Consider the following 22392-nt stretch of genomic DNA (forward strand, 5'->3'; position numbering starts at 1 on the left):
ACTGCTTACCATTAAAATATTGAATCAACTGAAAATTTTAATGAAGCCCATTCATTTCATAGGTAAACTACCACAGACACCTGAAGACTAAATGAGATCACTTGAAGTTGTCAGACTAGATGCAATATTTTCTCATTTTTCTGTCTACCAACTTCTTCTAATACACGGTTTTGGTGTTTTTTGTTTGTTGGTTTGTTTGTTTGTTTGTTTTTGCAGTTATAAATGTCTCAACAGATGTTTGCTCTATTCTTTTATCAAAAAATTCAAATAACACATTTACAGGCATATATTTTTCCATCATATGTCATTAATCATGTCAAGATGTGCTTCAATTTAAACTATTTCTATTAGCTGACTTCCCAAAAGGAATAACAGACATGTGGTATATGTTAGACTACTCCAGTTCTCCTCTTTCCCTTCACCCACCCAACACCCCTCTCACCTGTACCCCCATTCCTCCAACCCTATACAACTCCCCTGGGCTGTCTGTGATTCAGGATAATGGGACTAATATCTGTACGTTTCTTAAGCATGTAGACTAGGAATCTATAACAAATTTACTGTCAGTGATATAGATCTCTCAAATTTTCTTTTGCTAACAAATGATTTCTTTAAGAAAATATAAAATAATTCATACATAAGCTAAAAATTGATTAAAATGTCTTCACTATTCTGTCATTCTGAATGTATTTCCTTTAGTACATTCATAGAAGTTACATATCATTTCAGTTATACTATCATGTGTAAAATAGATTTTAGGAGTAGGGAAGAGTTTGTTCATTGAGGTAACTTACATAAATAATATAAAATGTAAATAATATATTTTATCATTGAGAAAACAAAATATGAGCCAAAACTATATTTCTTTACATCTTTAGGTTTAACCAGCATTGAAAGTTTCAAGGTTTATTTTGACTAGTGTCTGGTTTTCTAATTGACAAGCTAATTAGAAGGGTATGTATGCTAGACTACTTGTCCATACCAAGTTCGGTGTGCAGCTGTCCTGGGGGAAAGACGTACAACTGAACTTGTTGACACTTGAAATTAAGCAGCACTCACCCGAAAAACTGTCATTTCTTCCAGCAGAACCTCTTCTAAATCATGCCACGTCTCCTTAGGAATTGAAACTACTTTAAGGACGGTCCCAACATCTTTGAAAGAAAGAGGGGAGAAGACCACAAGTTAAGTAGATCTGAACAGAGTTTAGTGTTAATGAATGAAATATGTATTTGTCAGACAAAGAACCTTTGATATCAGTCTTCCTTTTAATTTATTTTTTGGTCAAAACACGAGTAAAATACATATTCGAATGCATTTCTTGCAGTTAGACAAAGTATAAGGGTAAACTATAAAGACAAACTTGGAATATAAAAGACTGAATTTTTAGAAATATGTTAAGCCTTGAAGAAGGTTTTACCATGAGACTGCATACATTTTTAAAAATATAATAATTATTACAGAGATTGCCTGGGTTGGATCAATTCTTTTCATTATTTCTAAAAATATCTCCTTAATTGCCTGGTGTCTCTGAAACAAAACCTAAAAATAATATCAGTTTGTCATGACAGGTTCTTCCACTTTTATTACAAAATCAGGGTCCTACTATGAAGACTCAATATAAATGAAAAATGCAAGGAATGTTGTCAAGCAACGGAAGTAGTCAGAGCTTCAGAGCCCTGGTTGCTCATCTTGTCATCTAAAAGTCTTTAGTACTTAGAAGTTCCTAATGATGGCTCAATGGCCATTATGTGATGAATGACAATAACCCGATTTCTCAAAGTTAACACCTAGGATTACTTATTGCTGTGGTCTTTCAAAAATGCACACTTTGGTTATTCCATTTTAGAGCATTAAGGAAATTTATCATTCAGAAACCAAAAGCATAAAAATATTGAACACATTTTATAGAGATTTCAAACCTTATTTGTTTTTCTAATTTGCATTTTTGAAAGAGACAACTTGTTTTAATAACAAGGGTTGTCACTCTTATTTTAAGTTGGGCTTAAAAGTTATTAATTTTCCAGTATTACAAGTATGTTCCTGTTCCTTGATGGAATGAGGAACAGGGGCTTATTAAATTCAAAAATTGTACTCTTCAGCCTTCTAGTTCTGACTAAACTTGATCAAATCTAGTTGGCCTCAATTGGTTCCTTTTAATCAAGTTCAACAAAGTAATTGTGAAGAAAATCTTGTCAACGAAGAATAAATTATATGAGAAAAATAATTCATTGATAACTATTTTTAGAGAACCAACACGATATGTTATATGAGATCAAGAAAGGTTGCTAATTTATCCCTTGTAAAGTTAAACCAAAAAACAGTACACTTTTAAGAAGATCCTTCTATATTTACAGGACCTTAGGCTACTCATAACACTAAAGATTAAAGGTAAATTAGGTTAATCTACTCAGTGCCTCTGATCAGGTCTCTGGTACCCAAACACAGCTTTATCTCTTTTCCAGATCAAGTTTTACTGAGTAGTATTTCAAACAATTTCACACAAATTGAATCAGATTACTCAACTAGGATCAATATACTATGATGTGCAACTTAGTTAAAAGATAAAATTACTGTAATCAGTTTACTTTGCTGACAGATGACCCTGGTCTGTACTGACCGATAGACATCCAAATCATCAGACAGTCAACACACTCATGAAATTGGTGCCTTTAAAGACATGTTGCGTCCAAGAGGAATTAAAAGCTCATGATTAGGTTTATTTGGTCAAATACCCGGAAGCAAGCTTTGTTGCTTTGACAGTGAGAGACTTCTCAATACATTTAAGCCAGAGGTGAAGGAAAAGGCAAGTGTGACATGACTGAACAAACTTAATTACTCTGAAAAGAAAAGAAATTATAATTTGATGTTGAATGATAAACTAATATTTATCTGAGAGAAATACTATTTCTTATATGTTCTAAGGATATTTATAACCAGAAATTGATACTTGCGATTCATTGACTTTTATGAAACCCTGGGTCTGCTTGAGATTCTTTTATTTGGTAGAGAAACTTTCTCACTCATAAAAGTGGACTTTAATGTATTGCTCAGAACCTGACACTGTTACACCTGATAACATAAGTATTTCACAATTTTGTTATAAAACTTTAAGTCTTTAAAGCACTTACTATATGGTTGCCATTCCCCTGTAGTTAATGCAATTTTTTTTTTCTGTTTCTCACTAAGGGAAAATAAATGTTATTATACAAGGTTTCAGTGGAGCACTCACTCTGTTCCCCATTGATTTATGTCAGTTAACAGCGTTAATGGAGACTAGAAATTTATTACCTTGGAATCTGACCCTAAGTAGCAAGTATCAGATTTGTAACTAGGACTTTCAAAAATAGTATTACTATTAAAAAGAGCAGGGAACAAAATAAAATAATATATCATAATAACAATGGAATTCATTCTTAAAATATACCTGAAAAAGTCTGTTTCTAATTATGGAATTAGTAAAATGAATTGTTAAATGTCCATAGAAATGTATCTAAGAATTATTTGAATCAATTATGTTGTTTTTCTAATGAATTTTTTTTTTCTTTTCATTGTATGGCAGAAACACTGGAAAAATTTTATTGCTAACATTTATTTACTAGACGATGTTCACATTATTGTAATTTTAAAGTTCAGATAATTTTGCACTAATATTCTGAAACTATTATTGAATGTCTTGGGAATTTAAGGCAGAACTTGAGTAATATATCTTTGTTCTAAAAAGCCACTGGTCAGAAGAGTTATGATGCAATTATAAATATTGATTGCTTACCTAATCATTAGCTTTACCTGATTAAACTTACCAACTTTTCACTGAAAAGGGAATTTATTTTAAATTAGTATGTCTCAGCTTGTCTGAAAAGATAATAAATTTGAAATGAAAGAATATTCATGTTATTTACTTATTTATTAAAGGTGAATTATACCTTGAAGGTAACTATAGAAACTGGCCTCAGTTCTTAGTATACATTTGAACATTGAACAACGTGGATTTGAACAGTGTGGGTCCACTTATATACAAATTTTCATCTGCTCCTACCACCCTTGGGGGAGCAATGCCAACTGTTACTCTACCTTCTCTTTAACCTACTCAACAGGAAGACAATGGCAATCCAATTCCACTTAAGGAATATTAAATATATTTTCTCTTCCCTATAATTTTCAGAACACTTCCTTTTCTCTAGCTTATTTTATTGTAGGAATACAATCTCTAATACATATGACATACAATATGTGAAGCTAATCAACTGTTTATGTTATAGGTAAGGCTTCCAGTCAACAGTAGGCCATTAGTAATTAAGTTTTGGGGAAATCAAAAGTTACATGTGGATTTTCAATTGCACAGAGAGTTGGCACCCCAACCCCTGTGATGTTCAAAGATCAACTTTACTTAATCATTTAAACATAGTGTTCTGGAAAAAAGTTTACAGTTGAAATTTAAAAATTTACCTGTTCCGATAAACATAACATCATACTGTCCATCTTCTGCATCCACTCGGTCTACTACAATTTGTGTAAATTGATAATTTACATCCGTTTTGATCATTATTGGGCGATTGTTTATAGGAAACACTGGATTGTACATGGCTGGATGACTTCTTGCAAAGGTTATAACATCATCAGGTAGGTCCTTTGTAGAGTCAAAACCACCAAATGTTTTGCTGGGACACTATTATGATAAAGAGAACAGTATCCTTTGATTAAAATCTAATAAACATAACTGTACATCATATAATAACACATGGCCTCAATGGTTCTACTTAAAATAGCAGTTCAGGCCAGGTATGATAGCTCACACCTGTAATCCTAGCACTTTGGGAGGCCGAGGCAGGTGGATCACTTGAGGCCAGGAGTTCCAGACCAGCCTGGCCTAACATGGTGAAACCCCATTTGTACTAAAAATACAAAAATTAGCTGGGCGTGATGGTGCATGCCTGTAGTCCCAGCTACTTGGGAAGCTGAGGCAGGAGAATTGCTTGAACCTGGGAGGCGGAGGTTTCAGTGAACTGAGATCATGCCATTGCACTGCAGCCTAAGCAATAGAACAAGAATCTGTCTCAAAAATAAAATAAAGGAAAAGAGTAGTGCAATATATAGTATATATTTCCCAAATATATCTTAATTCTCAGTGAGATTTAGTTATGTCACTAATTCTTAGGCAAAATTACAAATATATGTAATGAATTCAGTGTACAGGAGAAGTTTGGTGCCTCTATTAGTGCCACAAGCATGAGTGTTATTAGTAAAATAGGTGAAGTATTTGACATAATGAATGGAATATACTACAACTAAATGCAATTAATCTTTGAATTAGAGATACTCAGAATAATTTTATTGAATACATTTAACTTTTTACTATGGCATCATGCTAAAATACAAATTCTCTTTTCAAACTGAAAAAAAATATATTCTTTATTGTTTTGTTTCTAACATAATGCTAAAAAAGTACCATCGAGAAATGTAATAAATAAAATAATCCCAGTGATAAGGAAAAGTGTTATTCAAAGTGTTTAACAATCTGCATTGCACAAAAAGTGACCAATCAGAATGCACGTCATGACCAAGCAGAAGAGAAAATGGCCCCAGCAGCCAGAAAGATGCTGGTTTTGCACTGGCATAACCTCACCTCTGGATGTAAACACTCTGTGTAAGACAATACAACAAAAATGACAAATTGAGATTTCACCACCTCTTTTCACTATAGTTATTGATGCAGTGCAAGCATTTTTAGAGTACAATATCTCCAATCTCTTGCTTTTAGCCTTACACTTAAGTAATTTCTACCATTTAATGTAAAAGCTTGGGAGCTAAAATGTAATTATGAGAGATTCTTGATCTTACAAGGAGCTTAGAATGAGAAATCAATTGTCTTTGCCACTAGCTTGAAAAAGATTAATAATTCATGAGAAATAAAATGAATGTGTTTTGAAATGGGAGGAGTATATATAAATACACACATATATATGTCTATGTATGTGTATATAGATGCACAATAGTACAACAATATAACAGTTAAGGAATGTGAGGTTGTATTTCTTGTTTTGTATGTAAATTATAAAATTAAGGTTATAGAAATATCAAACATTTACGTAAAAACCTGGAAGACACGATAAAGTGTATTTTCATGAGATTGAAAATTATTTCTGCACTTCTCTACTACCATGTAAAAAATAGTTTGCAAAAATTTAGAAATGTGTGATCAAAAATTAAAATAAGATTTAATAATTTTAGATTTATATCTTACACTGAATTTAAGCAGAGACATCTGTAAAGAACATGTTTTTAAATGTGAAATTTCATTCACTCATGGAAAATCTTTGTCTTGCTTTAATTTATAATCTTGAAATCTTTTTTTTTACATTACAGGATACATTTAACATCTGTCTGTAACTGCATTGTTTTTTGGCCTTTGGCAGAAATATATTCATCTCATAAACACCTAAGCTACTTACAGTTCCCGGCCGTGGATAGGGGACTCTTCCTTGATAAGGCACCCACTGATAGTTGGGTCCATCCCTGTGGGCATATGGACCGAGGAACACCCTTCTCACATCACTCATGCTATACATACACACGGCTGATCCCTTGAAAATGTTACTGAACAAGACAGCAAGAATAAAAACAGATGTTCATCTTTATACAATGGTAAGGGAAATACTGATACTGAGTTCTTACATTTTTGATATTTATTAAAATATAAATATAAATTGTTAGCAATAATGTTTAGGATTTTTCTAGTCACATATATGCATTTAACAATACACAAAAGAACAAAAAAATGTGATTTCTTAAAAATAGAAGGCATAGCTGAAAATGGCTTTACTACTCAGAATATATGCCTTCATATGAAACATAGAGTACTAGGTTTTGATAGGAAAAACGAATACATATAAGCTATAAATGAATATGTAATTTTAATATCATGGGGAAATTTTTAAAAATGTAGATTAAGTCTCAAGCATTATTACAGAACCCAGGAAACTTTTAAATTAGCAAGAATGTTTAAGAACTCACTTTGTAGGCTGAAACTAGTACAAAAAATAGTGTCAAATGATGTGTCACATTATATTATTTTTAAATTCCCAAAAGTATTAGATCAAGTAGGAAGTTGATTCTTGTGAAGACACTTAAAATCAGCTCTTTCTAACACAGAAAATAATTATGTTAGTACCTATTTCACTCAATTAAAGTGGATAATTACAGCAATTATACTCATCATTTCACTAAACAAAAATTTTGTTCGCTAAACAAAAAATCAGGTAAACTGGAAGCAAGCCACTGAATTGCCACAATTTTCCATTTTATTAGGCTTATAGAAATGCGGCTTGAGTAATGTATTTATGCAAAGATATTAAACAGTTGTGCACATTTAAAATATGGAATGCTTATCTTTTAACCAAACTTTCCCCCTTGAAAATCACATATAAATCAGACTGAATGAACAACATGTGCTCTCTACAGTTTATTATTGGAAACTGCTGCATATAGACAGCGTTTCATAGACTCTAAGCTTCATGAGGGAAGAGACCATGCCTGGCTTCTTTTCGGCTACCCGAATTATATATCATATGGCATTTCAGAGAGTAAACCTCAATAAATACTTATAGAATTTGGTAACATTTTCATAGCAGAACAAATAGCAAATAGTGCATACTTGATACATCACACCGTGTAATGTTTGGGTTATATATCCCCTTTCAGTTGTTCTTTACTTTGCTTATCTTTGATTAAATCAGCTATCATCGAAATACTTAAGGAATATGATATGTAGCTATTAAGACTCACATACAAATATCCATTCTATTGAAATGAAGAGGTGAAATTATTTTATCTCTAGCTCTCAGAAGGTGGCAAACGGCACGGGCATCACCTGGGTACTTGTGTGAACTGCACATTCTTAGATCGCATTTAATTTCTATTGAGTCAGAAACTCTGGAGGCAAGGCCTAGGAATCTGAATTTTATCATGCTCTCTAGGAGAGACTTAAATTTGAGCCACTGCACTAAGCAGTGAGGAACCAGAAGAAATGGATTAATATTTGTTTGAGTCTCTTAAGTTCTATAGCTTAGTCATTCTGTTTTTTTTTTTTCCAAAGGGAAGAAATATTATTTAGGTATGAAGAACTTCAAATAGTTTTAGACATACAGATTTCTTAATTTTTATGTGATTTTTAAAAATTATTGAGTAAAACATCCAAGCAATTTGTAGTGGCTTTAATAGTCACAGAATAAAACAGTGTTGGACATTGCAGTTAATCATTTTCTTTACTATCAAAGTTACTTGCAGTACTTGTTCTGACTTTTGATTTTAAATTATTTTTCTTTTAACATTTCGTCCACATCCCAATGCAGATCCTTCTTTATATGCATGTAAATGTACATGTATTTCTTTCAAATGTACATGTATACACGTACAGTATAACGTGAACTTTATACTGAATGTAATAGTCTGGAGGGAAATAATCTCTGCTTAATTGACAGCAAGAGACTTGGGGACCATGAAAAATAGGAAAAGGAGAAGTGTGAGGAAAGAGGGAAGGAGGCAAGAGGAAGACAGAGAAAAAGAGGAAGCAGAAGGGGAAAGAAGAAGGGAAGGAGCCAGTAGAGAAAGAGCAGGAAAAGCAGGGCAGGGATAAAAGGGGATAAAAGGACAAGGAAATTAAGTTTGAGTTTGACACTGGTTCCAAAAAATAAAAAATAATAATAAAAAAATCATGCTGTAACACTGAAGGTTTTTGTTTGTTTTTATTATGTGCTGTAATGCTGAAGATTCTTGTTTGTTTTTATTGTCTTTTTATGTGGTTATAATGTAACCCTAGTGCTGTAATGCTGAAGGTTTCTGTTTGTTTATTTTATGTCTTTTTACATGATTATTTTAAAATCTGTGTTACAAGGTAGATAATAAAAAACCAAATGGAGTCTCAGAAAAAAAAAAAGTAGATTTTTTTTACAAAGATAATCTATTTACTGACTTAAAAAGTTTTAAAACTATTTATACTACGCAAAGGGTCTTCAATTGCTGTATTAAGTTTCACACAATCTTAAAGGTTGAGAGGTGATGATTGTATTAATAATTTTTTTAATTACCTAAAGGCAATTAAAAATTTTTTTTTGTAAACAATCAACTTTCTCCAAACATATACATTTCTAGTTTAGTTCTAGGGTTAAAGGTTTAAAGACCAAAGAAAAGCGTAGCAAATATCCCATCTGTGGAATAGACATACTGGGAAGAACCATGAACTGTTTTGACATTTCTAGATGTATTTTGTCCCCAGATTCCCATACTAATCATCTGGTCAAAGATAGGACTTTCAGTGCAATTGCTGATGAGCTTTTCTCTTATCTCGTTCATTAGCAATTGACTAAAGTGACAGAGAGATCAAGAGACAGAGAATTGTTTCCGTCATATTTTCAACAAATTTAAATTAATTTTTCCATCCTTAATTTGTATCCCTACAAACTCTTCCCAAACCTCAGACTTCCATCTCTATAATATCTTACATTTTATTCAAGGTTTAAAGTCAAAGATATGCATAAGATGACATAACCATTTCAAACTGTTTCACCATAACACATTCACATCATTACAATGATGATTTTTTGTCTAAAATTCATTTAAAAAACAAACATCTACATAGATCATAACTTCTTTCAGTCACCCAAGAATACACAACAGCTCAAAGGTTAAAGCAACACTTGTCTTTCAAAAATATACTTTCACAAATTATGGGTACTTGGGTACCCCCTAAATAACATGAAGTTTCTATAAGGTAGTTAAAAAGTTGTTTACCTGGAAGTCGTAAACACTCCATATACAATTGGGTTTTTAGGATCTTTAAAGTTCATTAGGAATACATCCTCTGTTTAAAAACAAAATTGGAGAAAGTTGCTTTTTTATGGAATGGCAAAGTCTGAACAAATATTCTCTATACATAAACACTAGCTTCTTACGCAGTTCATCAAAATGAGTGTCAATGCCATTTGGACCTGGCACTGAGCAAATCAAACGAGCTTTGAGGAATGTTGTCCATTTATTCACCAGACTTCTGTGCCCTCCAAAGTCATTCTGAAAGAAGGGAACACCAGTATTAGGCACTGTGAATGCAAATGATAATTTCAAATATTTCTGTTTTCTTCGTATCTTCAGACAAACATAAAATACAGTTCTTCATGTTTTAAAAGTTCCCAATCATTTTAAATGACCAGATATAGGTAGCTATCACTTATTGTTACATTTGTGGTCAAATCATTCCCTCAAGTTTTTTTGACTTTTTAAGGGATATTTATTGTGAGTAGTTCCTTTATTTATTCAAGGGATTACTTATAAAATCAATTAATGTTCATCTACAGATCAATGGATAAAGAAATTGTAGTCCATTTACACAATGGTCCACAATTCAGCCTTAAAACAAAGGAAATCAAGTAGATAAGTGGAAGAAACAGTTTTCTCTTTGAGATATGTTGCACAATGTGGTATCATAAATAATAATGTATTATACATTTCAAAATCATAGTAAGAGAGTAAATTTCAAATGTTCTCACCACAAAAAATAAGTATTTGAGGTGATGGGTGTGTTAACTAGTTGATTTAATTATTCCACATTATATTCATAAATCATAACATTGCTTTGTAATCATAAATTTATGTAGTCATAATTATCAATTTACAGTTTAAAAATAAAAATCAAGAAGAAGGAAATCTTGTCATTTGAGTCAACATGAATAAACCGGGGGACATTATGTTAAGAGAAATGAGATAAGCACGGAAAGACAGATACCACGTGACCTCACTTATATGTAGAATATAGGAAGCTGAACCCAAAGATGCAGAGAGTAGAGCGGTGGTTACCAGGGGCTTTGGGGGAGGGATGAAGAGATTTGGTCCAAGATACAAAATTTCACTTAGATAGAAGAAATGAGTTTAAGAGATCTATTGTACCACATCATGACTTTAATTAATAACAATGAATTATATTATTGAAATTTGTGAAAAGAGTAGATTTTAAGTGTCCTCACCATGAAGAATTATAAGTATGTGAGATAATGCATATTAATTAGCATGATCTAGCTATTTCACAATGCCTACACATTTTAAAACGTCATATTGCACACAGTAAATATATACAATTTTTATTGTCTATTAAAATAAATAAGAGAATCTTAAAAATCACTTAACTTTCCTTTCTACTCTGCAATGAATGAATTCGTTTTGTTTTGGTATAATGCTCTGTCTCCTTCCTACTGTGCATTGAGATCTTACCAACATAGGCGGGTTCACAGCCAGTGCTTGTACACAGTAGGCATTCAGTGAGTATTTAAAGAATGCATGATAAACATATGCCTTAAATACCCATACAAAAAATAGATCTCAGACAAAAGCATGCTAGCATCAAATATTTCATAAGCTGAAGGAGTTGAAGCAATTTATGTTTTACAAACAACACGTTGAGAAAATATTTGAATAACCCTTAATAAAGGAAACTCATTCCAGAGAAAACATTTTGAAAGGCTTCTCACCTTGAAGAAAACTGATTTAACCTAAGCATAGTAATAAATTCTATTATTGTGGTAGGTGTTTACTAGAAACTATAGTTTTCAAAAATGATATTTATGTACATATATTGAGAGAACATGCTCCTTTAGAGTAAAACTGATTTATATTTTGTTTATATACTTTTATACACCTTAAAGATTTTTTTAAGCCTTGAAAGTAGTGCTTTTAAATATGACATGTTTTTTGTAGAGAAAAAAATCTCACTTCACATGTTATTTGTATGTTTTCAAGTATTGAAAACTTTTAATTTTTCAGTAATTGAATACACTAGAGATAATAATTAGATCATATTGGGGTAACAGGTCACACATAGAAAGAAACAGATTTTTAAAATTTCAGGATGCTTTCTTCAAAAGACAGAATTCAATTTTAAGATGATCATGGAATGTGGCTTATGATTTTCTTTATTTGAAGGGTGCTTTAATATATACTAACAGTTAACTTTTTCATATTGCATAAATACTGCACTATGCACCATAGAGGGAAACAAATGGCACTATTGTATTTTCACACTGATGATACTAATTAATCTATGTTTGTTGAGCAATTTTTTTCCATGTATCTAACAGTATAATGCAATATTACATTTGACATTAAGCCATACAATGAGTGAAATACCTCAGATAGGTAAAGCTCACAGCTTCAAAATTGTTTTTGTATGGGTGTTTGTGTGTGTGCTGTGTGTATATGTGTACATAGGATGCTACAATCAGTTTGTACAAACGAGCTTTCATGTTTTTCTCTCTTAAATGAATACTTCACATCTTCCAACAACAAATATTTATTCAAAACTTACAAGGTAGGCCGAGCGCGGTGGCTCACGCCTGTAATCCCAACGCTTTGGGAGGTCGAAGGGGGCAGATCATCTGAGATCAGGAGTTCAAGACCAGCCTGGCCAACATGGTGAAGCCCCGCCTCTACTAAAAATACAAAACTTAGCTAGGTGTGATAGCAGGTGCCTATAATCCCAGCTACTTGGGAGGCTGAGGTGGGAGAATCACTTGAACCAGGGAGGCGGAGTTTGCAGTGAGCTGAGATTGTACCACTGCACTCCAGCCTAGGGGACAGAGCAAGACTCTGTCTCAAAACAAAACAAAAACTAACAAACTTACAAGGCATCGAAAACTGTGCTAGGACTGAAAAAACATAAATTATCTTCTCCCAGGTAAAATAAAATCATTTTATTACTCTAGAATTTCAAACAGATATTATGTAATGTAATTATGAAACAATGCCAGTTACCTCACAACCTCTACCTGCATATTTGACTGTGTAGAGTTACTCATAACCAACTATAATATTCAATCATTATTTACCATTTATTTGTTATATCAGTCAAACTGTAGCCAAAATTTTATTGCATGTGCACACAGGTAGAAAATTTTAAAAAGCAAAGTCGTTATGGGAAAATGACATCCTTCTCATTTTTTTTTTTTCTTTACCTCACCTTGCATATCTGACCTATTCTAGCGTGAGTAGCTTTTCCAGAGTGTTCTCCATCTATTGCATTTTCACGGAAGAAAAAGTATACTTTGTCATCTTCAGGATTGTCACTCTCTGGGATGAGGTGGGCACTAATGAACCTTGGATCTGAGAGACAAATTATAGCATATATATTAATTCACAGCTTAATAAATAATACCATTCTTTATGGTCCATTTTTACTTTTTCTTAACTCTTAATTGATATATTTCAAGAAACGTATCTTTCCTTTTTCCATTGTGTAGGTACATATTAACTGTTTTTTATGCATTATAAAGTATCTTATAAAATACCTTATATCTCTAGAAAAATTTTTGTATTTTGTTCTGAAGGTTAGGAGTAGGTGCAGAAAGAAATCTTTAGAGTGATCATACATTGCAGATCCATCACTGGATATTAAAATATTTTGCAAACTATAAGTACTATCAAATATTACTTATTGCTGTCACCATTGTTATTCTTTCTTTTAAGCATAAGAATTTAAATCAAAATACTAATAGGTCTATTTCAGTTTTCAGCAAAGACTGAGTGGGAAGGGAAAAGTGAAATCTATATAAAATAAAACAAATCCTCTCCTGTCATTCCCCTTTCCTGTAAATGGCAGTGTCATTCCACTAGATACACAGGAAAAAATCCCGGTCACCCTTGAGTTCTCCCTTTCTCTCATACCCAACATTCTATCTATCAGCATATCCCTATTTATCTCCATTTCTTTCCACATTCTTCAATACCACTTTCCCTCAGGAAACTACTGCCAATATGAATTACTAAAGTAGATTCCTAACTAGTTTCTCAGTTTCTACCTTACCAACCCTTGTCTCCACACAACAGCCAGAATGAACCTCTGCTCTATCACTCCTTCTCCAAACTCTCCAATATCTTAATTGGATTTATTGTCTGATATGATACATCTCCCAAAGTATTTATTGATTAATCTATCCATTTGTCTATCTAATCTTCCTTTGCTTATGTCTGTCTCCCCCGCCACCCCAATGAAATATACGTTCCATGAAAATAGGGATTTGTTGTATTTTTTTTTGATGCGGTGAACCTAAAGCTTAAAACATGATAGGCAGTCATGAATATCTGTGCAACAAGAAAAGAAAAGAAAAATGGTGAGGGGAGGGGACTGCCTAGGTTATGCAGAATATATATCAGGGACATTTAGAGCTCCACTTAAAAGAGCACTTTTGAATGTTCTTGGGTTGATATGCCTGTGTCTCACAAACTATATAAAATATGTAATAGTTTCATAGCCTTAAGAAACTATGTGCTATGAACCTAAGGGTACCTCACTGAAGGCACTTAGGATACTGCAGACATTTATATTCTTACAATAATCTACATTTATTCCTTAGTGTATTATTTTATCCAGGTAACAATGAAATATACACGTACAGGTCAGCACCATTCTTAAGAGACCAGGAAGAGATCAGAACTTGAAACTAGCTTTATCCACATATAATCCAAGTTATTTAGTCCTGATCTTTACACCTGTGAATAATCATCATTATCATGTGTCCTATGCTTGTAACCTTTTAACATTTGCTCTGGGACCATGCATTCAACTATATTTCACAAGGCCAAACTTTACTATCCTTTTTAGGCAAATTGTACAGATTCTGGAAATAACGTGAAACATATGAAATATTGCCTGTTCATATATAAAGCTCAGTGTGCCAGTGAACAAGAGTAGGAGAATAATAATTTTAAAGTAGAATTGCTTAGCACCAGATTTTTTTTAAAGATCCATACAATAATATATTACTTTAACCTGGATAACTGTTCAAAGCTTTCTTTTGTTCAAAAATTCCTACTTGTTCATATGGATACATATCTATTATATATGTAAATATGCATGTATAATGAGGAGTATATTTTCTCATAACGGATGGTGAGCAGAATAATTAATGTGACATGTTAGGAATTACTGTCACAAACTAAAGAATTACAATCACATTGGTAAAGTTAGGCTCCAGAAATGTGTGTGTGTGTTTGTATGTGAGCACATATGTAACACAAACCTGTTTGTGCAGTGATTAATTTAGTCACTTGCAGCTTCTGTGTCCTTTAACAAGACTCTTCCCTCTCTGAGCTCAGATGCATAATTTTCATATTATGTTTATTTCAAATCGAGTTACTTCAAACTGGGATCTATTCACCTTGTCTGTCATAAATAGTTAACATAAAGACACATATTTTAAGCCTAAGACATGTGAAACAAATTTGTAAAATGTTAACAAATACACTATATTAATATTATTATGATGATACTGAAAGGAAGCCTCCATCACATGATAAGTTTGAGGATATTATAATCCAACTGCAGAATAAAAATGAAAACAATCATACATTCTTCTGCTTTAACACTGGAACAATGGAGGGAGAAGTTAGTCTACTATTACCTCCAAAATAGTGTAGTTGTTCATACAAACACTTGAATAACTTAAAGAACTCTGAGTAACTAAATTCAGTTGCCTGTTGTTAGATCACAAGTATGTGCAAGACGCCATGTAGAAAAGATAATCCATAATATATAATCCTTGTTCTCAGAACGTCACAGTCTAACAAAAGCAATGTTAAAAGCACGAAAATGACAACAAAGAAAACAATATTTTACATGTGCAGATTCTTATGTTCTCTTGGTGTTTGGGCATGAGTGAAGATGTTATTGAGCACTGCACTGACCTCTCTAAAATATGTGAGGATAATTATTATCTTACAAATCTGGACTCTAGTGGGAACTAACTCAAGCAAATTATCAAGAATATTCATTGCTGAAAGGACCTTCAATCTTAGTCTCTTCTTTAACATATGATAACTACAGATGTGGGGAGTTTTGCAGGTGAATTAACAATCTTATCCAGTGTCAGGTACAGCCAAAAAGTAGAAGTACACACAGAAAATGAAAACCAAATTCATTAACGCAGAAAATGAGACTATCCAAGAAAAACACTGTCAATTTAACATAACTTGTGTTCAAGAAATTTAGGTTATATCTCAGACTTGAAAAACAGTCATTCCCATTTCCAAATATAATAGGCCTTGATTTTAGCTGATCTCTTCCAACAATTTAAAAGGAGCCATTCTTCTAATGTTTCACATTTAGAAAATCTGCTTTTTGGTCAAAACCTCTGCTCACCACACATTTTCTACTTCTTCAGTCCCACAAACATTGCCTTCCCCTTTCTTGTTATGTTTTGTCGTCTTAGCCCTCTCTCTTATTCTCTAAGTGTATTCATCCCCTCACTGATGAATCACCTCTTTATTCAATCCGAACCTTAAAATCAGTCATTCCAACTATCCTATTATCTAGGATTTCTTGGCTGCTGGAATCTCCACTGTAGCAGCTATATAAATCCCCAGTTTTTTCCCCTTTGTCCTTACACTTAAGCAAGGGTTTAAAAACCCATGTACGCATAGTAAATATATCTGCTATAAATTGAAGCTATTTTTCCTAAACAAGAACCCTAGTGTTGCTAAGAAATTGTTTTATTTTCTTCTAAGATCACTATAGATTTATTATCAACAACTATTTTAAAGCACCTGCTCTTCCTCAAATCGACAAATATACATCTTTAATTTGCTCTCTAAAGATGGTGTTGTTGCCTGCTGTACTGATAGGACCAAAGCCATTTAGTAGTAACTCTCTCCTTTTCCTTCCTTCACCTCCTAATTTCTCTTCTTTCAGGGAAGAATGATCTTTTCTTATTTTTAAGTCTAAGGTCTCTCACTATGTGCTCTGAATCCAATATTCTACAAACTTTTGCACAAATAACTTTATTCTTCATGCAATCACTTACCATTTATATTTTCATTTATAAAATAAGTGTAACATACCTACTCTATACTCTGGATTGTGGAAGATTAGGGCATATTAAGGTAAAATGTTTTTTGTCTAGATTGTAGTTATTATCTTCAAGGGAATTCTGGTAATTAAACTGAACAATTGTTAAACTGCACAGAAAGAACAAAAATAAGAGCTTAGAAAAAAAGGCCTTGGGAGATAGGGCATTGAAGGAATATACCAGAAATAATTTGCATAAGTCTTAGTCAGAAGATATGACATATACTTCAATATCTGAAGAATAACCAGAAACATCTCAGGTGAAGGAATGCATTTGCAAAATCACAAAAACAATGGAGAAAGTTGTACACACAGAGAGTAGTCAAGAAAATGGGAGGTGGTCAGAAATGATGACAGAAAGTTAAGCAGAGACAAGAATATGCAGGAAGTCATGTTCAGGAATATATCTGTCCTACTGGCTCTGGACAAAGCCACTGAAGTGTTCTAGACCTAGTAATGACATTGTCAGGAGTATATTTTCAGAGGATCACTCTGGCTGCTGCAGAGAAAAACTAAACAAACAAACAAAAAACAACAAAAACAAAACAATTCCAGTGAGGCCAAAATGAAGGGAGGAAGACCAGTTTGGTGGCTGTCATAGAAACACAAATGAGAAAGGACAGTGACCTGGATGTGGATGGGATAGTGAGGATAGAGAAAGGAGACATGCAGGGATCAATTGAAAATACAATTGATGAATTATGCTCATTGATAATATGTCGAATGTAAGAAATAGTGAGAGCAGTCATAAAAAAGAAACTTCTGATTTGAATAATTGCTTGTAGAGGAGTTACTAAGATAGAGAGCATGTGAGCAAGGGAAGATTTCACAGATGGAAGGAAGATGAATTCTGTTTAGTGTGTCTTTAGAGTGAGAGCCTTGTGAAGACCCAGAGGTCATGAATAAAAAAGCTTAGGAAGGAAATGTGGACTAGAGTTGAAGTTATTTGAAAGTGAGCCAGTGGAGTGATTAGGAGTGTACAGAGTAAAAAGAAAAACAAATAAACAAACAAACAAGAAACAAGACAACCTAAGACCTTGAGAAAGGTGAGGAAAAGTAGAAAGCATTCTCACAAGTGGGGAGTTGCAGAAAGGAAGGAAGGAGATATATTTCTTCCTTAGATTTTTTATTCTTTCCCTTTTTAATGACAATCCTTAAATACAAATATGCATTTAAAAATTTCTTTATCCTGAAAATAAACTCCCACAGTCACTGTATGCTGTTGAGTCTCATGATTCCTTGCATTCATTCTTTAAACCGGAGGACTTCTTCAATGGGTATATATATATATATATATATATATATATTTGCCATTTTGCATCCTTCACTGTTATTGTATTGATAATCAACAGGAACTAGCAAAAAAAATAGATTTGTATACTTATCCTGTTTTAGTTGTCTTCAGACATTGGCACAATAAAATTTCACGTGTTTCTAATATTTCCATTGCTTTTTCTGGCTTCTTGTGGCTTTTCTGACCCAGGACCTGAATTGTAAGCTATATAAACTTCACTATTTCATTCATGACTTCTCTTTCCCTTTTTCTAAATTTCTATATATACTTCTTAAATTTTTCTTTAAGTGCCCTTTATTTTCTTTTACTTCTATAAATGAAGTCATCACCTAGTGTTTCTTTCACTATTTCAATATTGTTAATGATCTTTCTTTCTTCTTTCTTTCTTTCTCTCACTCTCTCTCTCTTTCTTTTTTTCTTTTTTTTCTTTTTTTAGACGGAGTCTCACTCTGTTGCCCAGGCTGGAGTGCACTGGCATGATCTCAGTACACTGCAACCTCTACCACCCGGGTTCAAGTTATTCTCCTGCCTCAGCCTCCCAAGTAGCTGAGATTACAGGCGACGCCACCACACCCAGTTGATTTCTGTATTTTTAGTAGAGATAGGATTTCACCATGTTGATCAGGCTGGTCTTGAACTCCTGACCTCAGGTGATCCACCCATCTCGTCTTCCCAAAGTGCTGGATTACAGGCGTGAGCCACTGTGCCCAGCTGTTAATGATCTTATATTTGCTTATTTCTCTTTGAGAACTTATATACTTCTGCAGCTTCAAGTTCAAGCTCTGTCAACTTTCCTATTTTTTTTTAGACCTAATGCTGCATTTCAAAATTCTGCATAAAAATTTCTATCTAGATACCTCACTGCATAAGTATATAAGTTTCTTACTTATAAACTTTCCTCTTGAAACTGCTTCTGTTCCTACCTTTTTCATTTTGGTTAATCTCATCATCAGGCATATAAATAAAATGTTATTTTACCTTAAAAATTTCCATCTCTTGCAGGACTTCTTTTTCAGTGCTCTAAATTTAATACCAAAAGTATTCCTATGGTTTTCATTTCCTTTTCTTGTTTTATAATCTTAATATTGCCAGTATAATTTGTGTCCTCATTATTTTACAGTAATATTTTGGAATAATGTAACTGGTCTTCTGCCTGCATTATCTATTTCCTCTAAGTCCCCCATACAGTATATAAAAACAAATATGAATGCATTTATATATTACATTTTCCAGAACAGATTTCAGGTTTCATAGATTTGAGAAATTAACATAATTTAAGACATATAAACAAAAAAGACAAAACTGATGTACTGATGTTATTCTGTCAGGACAAAGGCTAAAAGTATCTACCACGTGGATCAGTATATATACTTGAGGTGGGTCACGATTTTGGCTCCCAAGTCTTTTAGCATGATAGGGAAATGAGAAACCTTGTCAGTTACATTTTCATAGTGTTCCTAACATGCATTAATTAACCTTGATGTATCTTTCCACCAGAACTGACCACAGACTCTCATTATGAATCCTTTAATTAAACTGTTTATCATTGTACAACACCTTATCTACTATCTTAATAAACTTGTTGTTCATGTGACATGGAAAGAATCTTTGCTTCTACTTATTTTATAACATTTAATTCTCTTTATAATATCGGCATTTTCATACTTGTCTTATGACAGGCATTTGTCCTATATTTCTTCCTCTCTCGCCTTCAGCTTCTATATATAACAATGTTTTCCAGTAAGCTTATTTTTAATCTTTCCCACTGCAACTATCCACATGTAGGCCCTTATCTTTTCTCTCCTGGCAGTCACATTCACTCTGTTTTCCCTGCCTCCAGCCTTACCATCTCCAAACCACGTTGTATGGTCTATTGCCTTTTAACACACAAACCTTTCCCTGGCATCTGGTGCGTATTCCACAATTAGAATCTACAAAAGTCTATCTTAATCACTTGTTTCCCTCCATCCATCTTCTTGTAAACTAATATCCCTATTTTTTTCTTTTTCTTTCTTGCTAAGCATAAATCCTGAAACAGTGCGTAGTTCCCAAATGACTTAATGAATGAATTAATACATAAATGAATCTCCTAAACTAAAATGGTAGGTTCCTTTGAAAGAAGGAATTACATTTTCTTGTTTTTTGGCAAGGTTTACAAGTTTTTTGGATGAGTTGAGCTTACCATAGACTTGAAAATGTTTAGGATGTCAGTTAAAGAAATGCTTACACATGCTTCTTTAAATTTGCTACTATTTCTGCAAGATATTATACAATGGCAGGTTTTCAAAATGCTTTTTTGAAATTTTATGAATGTTCTTTTAACCTAGAAGCTGTTCTTTTCTTTGCAATAGATAATTAATGCATTAAAATTTTCTATTTGCAATTCTTCAGAATTAGATTTTGTCAATAGGATTAAAATAATAGAAAACATGTCTCTCCATTTTATGTAGCTAAGAACAATGCATATGTTGGAGATCAGAGATTCCCATTGTCCTGTGAAACCACAAGAAATTCAATAACTTGCCTTGTCATCAAAAACTCCCTACGGAAAAGGTTTACCAATATCTATTCAGATTGACCTACTTTATTAATTCCCCTTGGTAACCTAAGAAAGTTTGTGATATTCACAAAGGAAGCTATTCTACGTCCAGTCACTCCCATTAAATGCAAGCAGAAATGAAAAACTCAAATCTAATAATTAAGTTTTCTTTTTAAACCTGTGTCCTGTAGCCCATTAAAGTAAAGAATACCTATTTTCAGCCTGCAGTTACAAATTGTTGATTTCAATGTGGCTGCTGAAACTAATTGACACAAATACAGATCTTTAATAATGTATACAGGGACCCTGGATGTCTTTCCACATGAAAATGCCATCTACTCTGTTCACAAAATGCCATCTAACAGTAGTGTAACAAAATAGTTTTGAAATTAATTTGAAAAGATTTATTGCTTTGTGAAGGAGAAAGTCATTGTGAATGTATATTAAAAGCTGAACATCAAGAGAAAGGGGCAATATCCATTTTAGCAAGATCAAAGTGCATTAATCTCACTGCCATAAAAACTGCAATGTAAACACTATGAAAGGTAAATAGAATTGGAAAGGATTCTTGCATTTGCATAGCTTAAATGGTATGCCTTTGGGGAATAAACTTTGTATTTACAGATACTAGGGCAATTTTGCAATGTCCTCAGCACATAGTGGAAGCTGAACAAACAATCACATTTACTAATCTTGAGCCAATGCTATCATGTGAAGCATGGAAACTTTAGTCATGATAACAGCAATAAACGCTGAGTAAATAACACCACTTTTCTCTCTTTCCCCTTTATCTCCTTTACCACCCCCTTGACATTCTTCCATACCTCATCCCACAGATGGCATTTCTTGCAAAATTCGTTTGGGCACCACCTGCCACTTGTAACAGTACCACTCTGTTGAAATATTTTTAGCAGCTGCAAATTAAACTGTCCTTCAGGTGCAATCTTACACTTAATGAAAATGACACCTTGGCACAGGACACGCGCTGCACTTATGATTCATTTGGCAGCTTGAGCTTATTTAAATAATGAATGCATTTTGCTGCTCTCAGCATTAGAATCAGACTGAATGTCTAGTACAGCAACATTTTGACCAGCATTTAGCTGGACCTATCCCTTCCACCAACAAGCCCCCGAAAGGACAAGAACAAAAATATTTTTTCTGAGAATGAATCAAATGTACAGAATGATTAAGTAAGGCATTTGGAGTATCTGTAAATTTAAAAGTTGGGATATGTATTGGTTTTCTAGGACACAAATCATATAAATTTCATTTGTAAAAAGGGTGGAATTAATAATTATAAACTCTCTCGCACAAGTGCTGCAAGGCCTAGTTAATTTCACACCATGAACCACTCAGCCAATCCTCTTGTAAAACATGTCAGAGGTTGCAGAGCAGGGAAGGAGGAACATAACCCCACTGCAGAAAAATGACAGAAATCCCCCCTCTCTCTCTGAATCAATAGTAACACCCTCTTTGAAAGGAAAAAACAAGGCTTTAAAATGTAGATATTCCACAGAAATATACATACACATTCTTTTCTTCACACTTTAAAGGAGATCCCAGTGACAATATAACTATGAAGGAAAACTCTTTCAGAAAGCAACATAAAAAGAAGCAAGTTTTTCCTTCACTGTACTTATATAAAAACTGCTTTGTGAAAGGATTCAGAGAAAATGG

At 33.1% G+C, this 22392-nt stretch overlaps 1 protein-coding gene across 1 annotated transcript in view; it reads right to left on the reverse strand.

The window, feature by feature from the left end:
• SEMA3A (semaphorin 3A) overlaps positions 1 to 22392 on the reverse strand; it is a 535871-nt gene that overhangs the window by 36071 nt on the left and 477408 nt on the right. Inside the window, exons 10-15 of the mRNA XM_050785247.1 lie at positions 12998 to 13140; positions 9948 to 10062; positions 9787 to 9856; positions 6450 to 6594; positions 4447 to 4666; positions 1060 to 1151 (exon numbers count right to left, since the gene is read on the reverse strand). Coding sequence (XP_050641204.1) covers positions 1060 to 1151; positions 4447 to 4666; positions 6450 to 6594; positions 9787 to 9856; positions 9948 to 10062; positions 12998 to 13140 — 785 coding nt within the window. The remainder of the gene's footprint in view (positions 1 to 1059; positions 1152 to 4446; positions 4667 to 6449; positions 6595 to 9786; positions 9857 to 9947; positions 10063 to 12997; positions 13141 to 22392) is intronic.

The sequence above is a fragment of the Macaca thibetana genome, chromosome 3 (genome assembly GCF_024542745.1).
Source record: "Macaca thibetana thibetana isolate TM-01 chromosome 3, ASM2454274v1, whole genome shotgun sequence".
In the NCBI taxonomy this organism is placed as follows: domain Eukaryota; kingdom Metazoa; phylum Chordata; class Mammalia; order Primates; family Cercopithecidae; genus Macaca; species Macaca thibetana.